The sequence below is a fragment of the Trachurus japonicus genome, chromosome 1 (assembly GCF_045865225.1).
Source record: "Trachurus japonicus isolate A0001 chromosome 1, Traja_1.0".
In the NCBI taxonomy this organism is placed as follows: Eukaryota; Metazoa; Chordata; class Actinopteri; order Carangiformes; family Carangidae; genus Trachurus; species Trachurus japonicus.
In genome coordinates, this window is record NC_140907.1 from 39,344,056 (window position 1) to 39,354,739 (window position 10,684).

The window sequence follows — 10,684 nt, forward strand, 5'->3', positions numbered from 1 at the left end:
ACCTGCGTATATATTCAGGGTTCCTACAGCTTAAGCCAAGTTAAATTTAAGACTTTTTAAGACTTTTTTAAAGCCACTTGAAATTAAATTTAAGATCGACTCCACAATAAACACAAATGCAGAAAAAAACAAAAAACGTCACCACATCTATTACATAATAGGGTTATGGACAATTTTACCCACTTTCCTATGTGATCCAAGGTAAAGTGACTGCTACATGAATGATTGGTTATTTTGAGATTTGAGACTAATTATAATCATAAAACCCACTTACCAAATGTTAACATTTTTAAGACGTTTGAAAAAATGATTGAAGACATTTTAATGCCAATTAAGGCCTTGTTTTTAGATTAATGAATTCAATGACTTTCAAGACTTTTTAAGGATCTGTAAGAACCCTGAAATAGAGTGAAATGAGAGCGATTGCCTCATCATCCTCATCTTGGGGACGACTCAGAGAGCAAACAGGAGTCACATGACCATCACACACAGCCTGTGTCGCAACAACGCCGGCCGAGTGGAGGTGAAGCAACAGAGCAGAGAAAGGAAAACATCCTCCCATTCCTCCCCTCCTCCTTCTCCCCCTCCTCCTCCTCCCCCCCTCACGGTGTCATCATCATCATCGTCCTCTCACCTCGAACTGTGTGACAGCGGCGTAGCGGACGTCTCCAGCAGCGGTTGTATATTTACTTCTATAGAATCCTTTCATTTTGTCGTTCAGCTCCCCAACAAAGTCGATCTTCAACGTGCCGGAGCCTGGGACACACACACACAGAAACACACACACAGAGAAACACACACACACACACACACACACACACACAGAGTCAGTTTTGGTGTGCATTGAGCCATGACCACAGAGTCTGTTACTGTTCAACAACACTCAGTACGTTTACATGACACTTGAAAAAACCGAATTATTGCCTTAATCCGACTAGAACTGGACAACTGAAGTGCATCTTCATTAAGATCCATTTCTTCTTATTCACTTTTTAAAAAGCAGTTAAAAAATACATCTCAACTTCTCTTGAATTTCCCACTCTTTCCTCTCTCTCTCTTTCGCTCTCTCCATATCCCACATCCTTACTTTGTCTTTTTATGAGTTCAATTAATAAATTTTTTGTATATTATCTCTATTGTCTTGTGTTACCGAATCACTTTGCACTTTATCTCCTTATTTTTTTCTAATTTCTGTTCATTTCTGCTCATATAACATTGATTATCTATGCACTTTATCTCTTTTTTTTATGTTTATTTGTTAGCCATTGAAATTTGTCTTGTTGTAATTTGTTATAGGGGTGGAACCTATGTACAAGCCAACCGGCTTCGTTCCCTCCTTGCACCATTGAAATTTGTGTGCTAAATAAATAAACTAAACTAAACTAAACTAAACTAAACATGTAAACACCTTAGTCCGACTGAAATCAGAGTTGGAGAACTCCGATTAAGACACCCAGATAATGTGATTGGAATTAGATTTTCTCCGTCATGTATAAACCTTAGTCGGAGTAGAACTGGACAACGCATGTGCGCATGCTCCACAACAGTAGAGACGGCACCAAGTGGAGCAGAGAAGCCGCCCGAACCCCGCAAAGTAAAGAAAAAAACCCAACGTCAGCGCCGATTCAATGCATTTCACACAACACCACCAGCAAGAGGGTTTTATTAAAAAAGAAGAGAGAGAGAGATGAAAAAAGGAAGCCCGTATCCTATTCTCAGCGTGAATCCGGCCCAGACTGGTGCGTCTGGTCGGGAACTGCAGTTGAGAATGTATTATTAAGCTTATAAGTTGTTTATATTCAGTTTTTTAGGAGGTGACAGAAAAGTGAACAGGACAGGAGGCGTATTAACCAAGGGGGCAGTTGTCGGTCTGAGAAGTGAAGTCACTTCCGCGTTCAACAAACTGCAATCCCCTCTTCTTCCTCTGGGGGCTGGTGTCAGAAAGCAGCATTCTCCATAGACCCCCATGTTAAAATCACTGACTTTACATCCTCAGTAAACATGTTAAAAGCCTGGTGTCACAACGTTTTCTGGTCTCAATCGATAGTTTCTACCCCCGCACACACTCTGAGGGGGGGGAATTTATTTTTAACTCTACAGTTTTACTGTTATTAGGTTAAAACTCTGACCAATCAGGGCGCGGAAACGTTGAGTGACAGGTCCGAGCAGCTCCGTGGACAGCTGCTTCGAGGCCAGTGGGCGGGTTCTCGGCTGGTAAATCCAACATGGCGCTGTTCAGGCCGCCATGTTGGAGTCACAAAAACGACTCCCCAAAACCAATGGGTGACGTCACAGACGCTACGTCCATTCTTTTTACAGTCTATGGTATTAACCCACTGAAACAACAGGTGACGCCGCATGAGGGGGCGATGGACCCGTCAGTTATTCGGTTTTCTCAGTTGCATGTAAATTGAAACACGGACAGAGGTCCGACTTGACACCAAAATCGAATTTTGAGCATAGCTGGATTAAGCTCTGCATGTAAACGTACTGAATGTCAGCGTCAGTGTCTCCGTGTGTCTCACCTTTCTGTAGAGCGCTGGGAAACGACAGCGTGACTTTCTCATCCTCGTTCTGATAGTTGAATCCTGTAGCGTTGATTTCTGCACAGAAGAGGAAATAGTTTAGTTTAAGTTTTTAGTTTAGTTTATTTCGGACATGTTAAAAGAAATAAAACATAATACAGAAATGGACAGACATAACATATAAAAACTTTGCAAAAACAACATATGAACAAAAAAAAAAAAATAAAAAAATAAAAGAAAATAATTGAAAAATAAAGGTAATTTGATTTTTTTTTGTTTTGTTTGTTTATTTGTTTGTTTCATATCCGAAAAGGAGTGGGAAGAAGTAAAACTTATTTACTCCCACCCCTTATTCATAAATTATCTATCAAGTTATCTAGTCATTATAATCTATACAGTAAGTTAATTTATGAGTTATTTAACTGGATTTATTCTAATATATTATTATATTTATATACATATAGATTTATTCTAACGTATGATTACTAATCTTTATCTCTCTATATAGTCATATACATATAAAAACATATACAAACACATTCATACATACAAAGACAAACTGAAAGTAAAATAAAACACACACACATGAACACACACATATAAGAGATGAGATGAGATGAATTAGGAGTGGTGCAGTAAAGTGTGACTTTGTGCAGTAAAGTGTGACTGTGTGTCGTTCTCTTCTCACCGTCTCCTCCCTGCGGTGCGAAGGAAGCTGTGATGATGTCGATGTCGGCGCAGTTCATCACGATCTGATTCGTGGCTTGTGTGACCTGTAAATATTGACATTAAACAGCATCATTCCTTTTCTCTTCTACAGTTTAATCTGCTGCTGTGTGTGTGTTCACACCTCACAACCTCACACAAGCTTCAAATCCTCCAAACTCTGTCTGGGAGAGATTAAACAAGTCAGAGGAGCCATGAATGTAAATCTAAAACTGAAGCCGTGAGAAAACGGTGACAAGAAAGACAAAACTAGTGGAAACATTTAGGCTGTCTTTACACTGCAGGTCTTGATGCCCAATTCCGATTTGTTGCCTATATCCGATTTTTTTTTGACGGTCTATTTACATGTTCTATCAGAAGTGACCCAGATCTGATAATCTGCATTTACACCTGTTGTGCCTGCATGAGACGACCCGCCGGAAATAAACTAGTGATTTCAGGAAATTGTCACGTAATAATATAAGAATATTTTTAAATAAAGGTGAGTCTGGTGTTCAGAGTTTATATCCAACACATCACTTACAAAGTGAACGTTACAAAATAACGTTAGTGAAGTGGCTGCGTGGAGCGGAGCTGCTGTGAGATGAACAGCTGAGTGACGGTGACAGTCGTGCCACCGTTTGATCCTCCGTCGCTCACGTCGTGAGGACGGGACAGCCTCTTGGACACATTTGTATACAATGTTTGTTTTTCCTCTCTTGATTTCTTATCGGCTCGGTTCAGTTTTTACCGGTAGGAAAACGTGAAATCTGGTGTTTATCTCGCGCTCCCTCGCTTGCCCTCGTATCGATCCGCATAGAAATGAATGTTACTGTAGTGGCTATATGAAAACAAGAACTAGTGAGGGGGAAAAAACAGACGCGCGGACACCAGAAAAATTATTTTTTTATTTATTTAAACCTTTATTTCAACTCGTTGGTCACTGAGGTTTCCCTCATTTACAGGGACGACGAGTTTATTAAACACTGTAACTCCTGTGACAGTGATTTCATTTTGATTTATTTCATTCATGGTATTCTCACATAGTTGCACATATACATTGTGTACACATTTAAATTCTGATTACAGCTGGCCACAGCTGGCCACGGTAGTCCAGGTCAGCCCCACGTGTCAATCACGGGCTACAGAGGTTCAGCGAGACGCGTGAGCACGTGAATTAATATTATCATTGATGAGGTATGACACGCGTTGCCAGGAAAGATCCGATCTGTCTGTTCAGACTGCAGACGCATTGGCAGATATCTGATTTGTATCTGATTTATTTCCACATATAACGGAGCTGAATCTGATCTGACAACATCCGATTCAATGCGCATTTGTCCCGTTTACACATTCATGTTACAGATCCGATCTGAGCCACTTGAGAGGAAAAAATCTGAATTGGGCCACTTGAACCGTGCAGTGTAAAGACAAACTTAGACCACACACATCAAACTCAGATTCACTGCTGTGAAAACGTATTCATTTGCCCCTTTCCTTCCTGATTTCTTATGGTTTTTTTGCACATCTGTCACAGCTAAATGGGTTTCTGCAGGTTTCACCAAATCAAATTTAAGACTTTTTAAGACCTTTATGAATGAAATTTATGACCTAAATCACAACAAACAAAAACGTACAATAGAAATGCAGAGTCACAAAATTACTGGCTGCAATATACAGTATAGGTTGAAACAATTAAATGTTGCAGGAGCATTTGAGGCAGCGTTACATGGGTATAAGAAAATTAAGACCTGTCTGAAATGATTTAAGAAATGAATTGAAGACTTTTTCAGGCCTGAAATTTTGATTTTCAAGTTTTAGACTTTTTTAGAAGCGGAAACCCTGTTGAATTATCTTTTATTTTACTTTGCTTTGTCAGACAGGTTCTATATTGAAGAGATTTCTTTCATGAAACTGAACTCAGCTTTCCAAAAAAAATGTGGTTTATCACAGTTAATTCATGATTAAACAAAGGTAACGTAATAAGTTATTGAAAAACACTTTGAAAATGTAAAAAAAAAACTTCTGACATTGTAATAACTGGTTATATTACAATGTCAAAAGTTTTTTAACTTGGACAATAATGTAATATCTCATTGCCAAAAAGGTATTACGTTAACACAAACATTTTATTACATTATTGGCTTTATTACATTTAAAATGGCCAACATTATTACGTTATTGACAGTTATTATGTTATTAGCCGTTATTACATTTTGGGTTGCTACTTGCTACAGTGGGGCAATTAGTTTTTTTCACACAGGTAGGTTTGGATAGCTTTGTTTTGCCTTTTAAAAAGAGAAATCATCATTTAAAAACTGCATTTTATATTTTCTTGGGTTATCTTTGTTGAATATTAAAATGTGTTTGATGAGCTTAAACATTTAACATGACAAATGTGTAAAAAAAAGTAAGAAATAAGGAAGGAAGGAGACAAATACTTCATAAAAAAAGGCCTCACAGTTCTCTCACTACAAATCCCATAATGCACTGCAACAGCTACATAACATAAGTACAGCAGCTGTATAGTATCTGACATGACACAGGAGATATATACCAGGCATAATATGTGTGTTTGTTTCCACCAACTTGTTCATATCTGATATTTTCTCATTTTGCTTCTTTAATTTTATTCTTATTGAGAAGATTTCTGGTTCTAACAACGTGGGTTTGTAATGTTTTGGCCTCATGTGATTAAGTTTAACACAGAGAAGCAGAAATGATGAAACGTGCGTCAGTTTCCTCTATTGACTGTGTTTTTTTACTCCTAAAGGTGAAAGAATTCACACCAATCAGCAAAAACTGAGCAATAAAAAAGAAAAAAGAAAGAAAAGTTCCAACGTGCTGAAACTGGGATTCACAGCTACTGTGCCGCCAAACATTTAAATGATTAACAGAGTGTTTGAATATATTTAAAACTTGATTAAATGTTTTATGAACACAGTCTCACGATGTTGGCAACATGGCATTACTTCCTGCTCCAGTAGGTTTTTGTTTTGTTCTTGTTTTCAGCATCACAATCCAACACCTCCCATAAAAATAAGATTCCCTTTATGTTTCTAAACACTTTCACCTACAAAAAAGATGTTTAATTCAACAAAATGAGACAAACTTTCTGGTTTCTCTTTCTTTTCTGTCACTGTGAGCATTATTTTGTTTGTATTATCACATTATTGTTAATTTATTACTAGTTATTCATCTGTTTATCAGTTTATAGCTCATTAGTAGAAGGCGTCATATAAACAACTCTGTTCATATTTAGCACTTTGTCTGTGTGGAGGGTTATGGTCTGCTGCTGCTGCTGTGTGTGTTTACAGTCCAACACAGGTGTGAGGACACTGAACCGACAGGTAATCACACACACACACACACACACACACACACACGGAGCTGATAGAGTGATGATGTGATGTTTTATGGCCGTCTCTATCAGTCCAGTCCAGTAATAAGGAACCACAGTGAGTGATCCAGTGACCCATTAACATCGACTTTAAAGGAAACTGTTTAACTTCACCTCGAGCTGATACTAACCTATCATGCAAATCCACCCTCAAAACTCTCATTATCCAATAATAATAATGTGTTTAAATGCTCCCATGCAGCAGCTGCTCCCACATCTAACAGGCTGATGTGGTCACACTGGTTGACACAAGTGTTTATTAAAGGCTTCAGCTCTGTTGGGATGTTGTTGAGGGTGTTTAACTAGCAGCACAGTGGACACCCCAACTTAAAATTAAAAGAAAATGTCAGAGCGTAAATCAACTTGCAAGGCAAAGATTCACTTTTCCTTTCCATTCATCATCCTCTCACACATCGTCCCGACACCTGAAAGGACTCATTTGAGATTCTTTGAGTCGCCGCTTCCACATTTAAGGTGAATTTACTGGATGCACATGTGAAAAGTAGATGGAAAATGAACTGTGAAACTCAGGTATACCCACTGAAAATGCATTCCCACAACAACAGAACTATCTAACTACAGTCTACAGTCTACAGTCTACAGTCCGGCCCTCAGGGACAGAAGACAGAGGAGGGTTAGTAGTATTGTTGAAATTGCACATGTTTTTATCAGGAAATTTCAGGTTTTTCATCATATGTTTAGTGAAAGTTCATTAGCTGTAAATAATACACTGATACAAAGGGGAAAATTACTTTTATTTATAGGTTTTGTGCTGTTATTTCACTGGTCTGACCCACTAGAGGTCAAATTGTGCCGTATGACCAGTGTATCCACCTAAAAGAGCAGTAAACCCACTACAACAGATGAGACTCCACCTGCATGAAGGTAAACTAACTAAGTGACTGACTGAGTGACTGACTGAGGCTCGGCGGTGGGAGGGGGCGGGCGGCTTGATTGCTACTAGCTGCTATTTATAATAGAATAAACTTTATTGTCATTGGCACCGTGGACAATGAGACTTTGTCTGGTGACTCCATAGAATCTCTAAAAGCAATAAAAGAAAACAACATCAATAAATAGAAAGAATGAACAATAAATACTAGTGAGCAGCGATGTGTGCAGTGCAATGTAATGTACACATTTCAGGGCTGCGGACTAACTCTTTTCTTTTTCTTTCTTTTTTACAGTCGCCCCCTAATTTAAAGTTTTAGGAGCACAAGTAAATCACATATGCACGTTTCCTTTTCATTCATGACCCTCACACACACTCGTTGGCCTGCTGCCACCTGTACAGACACATACCAGATACTCTGAGTCGCCTCCTTCCATGTTTCACCAGTGTAATGTACATGTTTACTTGCACCGTCTCAATTTTTAGGGTCAAAACGCCTCCTCCATTCAGGACGCAGTCTGGAGCCCCGAGTTCATGTTGTCATGTTGTTGAGGGGTCGAGAGATTTAATATGAACACCTGTCAAAACAAGCAGCAGCATCCAGAACAGTGTCTGTCGGCACAGACTGCTCCTTTACGATGCTATTGAAGTTTTTCTTTGCTTTAGTTTGAGCTACGTGAACCTAGTAAACTGCCAACTGGGCACATGAAGGTAAACCTGAGCTAAACTGAACTGAACTCAGAGCTCCAGAGACTGACCATTAAAATGAGGACATTGTGCCACTAAAATTTGAGATTACTTGTCTTGCACATACAAACAGTAAATTTGCACTTCTTTGTTTTTTTTAAAAACACTGATAAAACATGAAGGGGCGCTCATTTTATTCCATTCTTGAAACATTTTGGTACATAACTATATGTTTGTCTTACATCATATTTATATCTCTATATTTGCATAGTCTTCTACTTTTTACTAAATGCTATGGTAACAACCAGATTTCCGTCCTATATTGGGCCTCCCAAGTCAACGTTTAACATCAAAACAGAGGCTGTATTGTATTCTTAACTTATGCAGCAAGGAAGAATGTACAATGGATCAATGAAAAGGTACAGTACAAACTGTTAAAGGCTGGCGAGGACTCGGAGTAGTGTTTGATCTAAGGCCATTAGAATAACTCACATGCATATTACATTTAAAAACAGACCAATTATATAAAGTGGTCTGTTTTTATACATTGAATATTTGAACTACCGGTATGTAGAGCCTGGTGTCTCTAATATCATGTTGACTGTATTATTTATATAGATCTGAGCTGATGGTTGTTGTTGTTGCTTCATCTTCTTTTCTAATTTGGTCTGTTCTGTTTGTTTGTCTGCTTGTTTTACATCTCATTCCTGCAGACCATATTATGTATCCAACCTTTACTTGATGTAAAAGTGAAAAATTAATTTAAAAAAATATTGTTTAACAACCAAATTTCCCATGTGAGGGATTAATAAACACTCTTATGACTCAAAGACTGTGGTATCTGTCATTACAGGACTGAATGAAAAGGAAATGTGAATATTTGCTTTACAAGTGGATTTACAGTGTGAGCCCCTACATTTTCTGCTTGACCTCCTAAAATGTTAGGTTTAGGAGCCACTGTGCTGCTGGTAAAAAATAAAATCAATAAAATTAATAAAATTAATAAAATTAATAAAAAACAGTTAGTCTGGAGCCCTGTGAACTGAATGACTGAGTGACTGAGGCTCGGGCTCGGGGGTGGGAGGGGGCGACATGGTGTTGCCATGATTTAGCAAACATTAGTGAGCGATTGCTAGCTGCTATTACTTAGCATCGCGTTAACACCTGCCTGCTGCGATAGATAAAAAATAAAAAATACCATCAATCAGGTGATATTATTATTATTAATGTTGATATCATTGCGCTGGTGTTACGTTACGTTACGGATATTGGTTAAGGGCACGTTAATGCTGCTGGGCTGGCAGGGCTAATGACTGAGACAGCTGGCTAAAAAAAAGCTAACGTGAGTCTGCTGGAAGTCTATGGGAACTGTTGTTGTGCTAGTTAGCTTAGCATGCTAGTCAGTTAGCCGCAGTAACGTTAGCTCAGCTCAGCTCCACTTGGTTGGCTCGAGCCTCGCAGTCGCAGCAGTAGCAGCCGTTATTTTGTTCTCCGTGCACGAGGAGGACTATAGAACGATGACGGCGGCGGCACTAACGGCCACGGCACGAGCTCTGTCTCTCTCTCGTTAGCCCAGTTAGCAACGGACTGAGCATAGCAACCAACCAACCGCCGTTCACTACCAACGTTAACGTTACAACAGCAGCTGCTCCCAGCGCCATCGACACACACATACACACACAGGCAAATAATATTAGCTGGTGGTGACATTACATAACAACATACCTCCACCACCGCCTCCAGTTTGCCCTCGAAAGTGAAGTCGATCAGGTCGGGCTTCAGGCATAAGCCGTAGTTGACGGGGTAAACGTCAGTCGGTAACCGTACGAAGGGCCTCCTTTCGGGCATGGTTCCTGTATTATTTTTTGAAGGGGGGGGAGACCGGCGGGCTGTGCTAACGAAGACGTTACTGTGCTGTGCTGTCTGTGTGTATGAGAGTGGTTCTTGTTGTTCTCTCTCTCTCTCTTAGTTTTTATTAATTAATTAATTATTAATTAATTAATTAATGCAGCAGGGCTGACCAAACCGAACCGTAACCGGGGCCTCGGCAGTGGGGATGGACAGCGACAGCAGCAGCAGCAGGTAGGTTGGTTGGTTGGTAGGTAGTGATTCCGTCTTCAGCGGCGACTCTATCCCCGCACAGCCCCAAACAACTCCGCTTAACCTACGCACGCACGCACACACTCACACACACAAGCGACGTCATGACGTTCCTGCGTACGTGACTAACGTGAGTGCACGCACTGCACGGTGGCTCCGCGTGCACCATTCCCTGCAGTCGCACTGGAAAAAACCAAAACCAAAAGGCATCAAAAACAAACTCTGTTGGTCAAATTTTTTATTTAATTAATATGTAAATGTTTTAATTGATTATTTATTTTGTTTTTGTTTTTTCCCTACTCTTTGTGTATATAATTTATATAATTATATTATCCCTAGCTAAAACAGTATTGTTCTATATATAGAACAATACTG

At 39.4% G+C, this 10,684-nt stretch overlaps 1 protein-coding gene across 1 annotated transcript in view; it reads right to left on the minus strand.

Moving 5' to 3' along the window:
• LOC146992581 (puromycin-sensitive aminopeptidase-like protein) overlaps window positions 1-10,361 on the minus strand; it is a 33,445-nt gene extending 23,084 nt beyond the window's left edge. The window contains exons 1-4 of the mRNA XM_085791011.1: window positions 9,935-10,361; window positions 3,214-3,298; window positions 2,526-2,603; window positions 635-756 (exon numbers count right to left, since the gene is read on the minus strand). Of these exons, the coding sequence (XP_085647137.1) occupies window positions 635-756; window positions 2,526-2,603; window positions 3,214-3,298; window positions 9,935-10,057 (408 nt within the window). The 5' untranslated portion in view covers window positions 10,058-10,361. The remainder of the gene's footprint in view (window positions 1-634; window positions 757-2,525; window positions 2,604-3,213; window positions 3,299-9,934) is intronic.
• Between the last annotated feature and the right edge of the window lie 323 nt (window positions 10,362-10,684).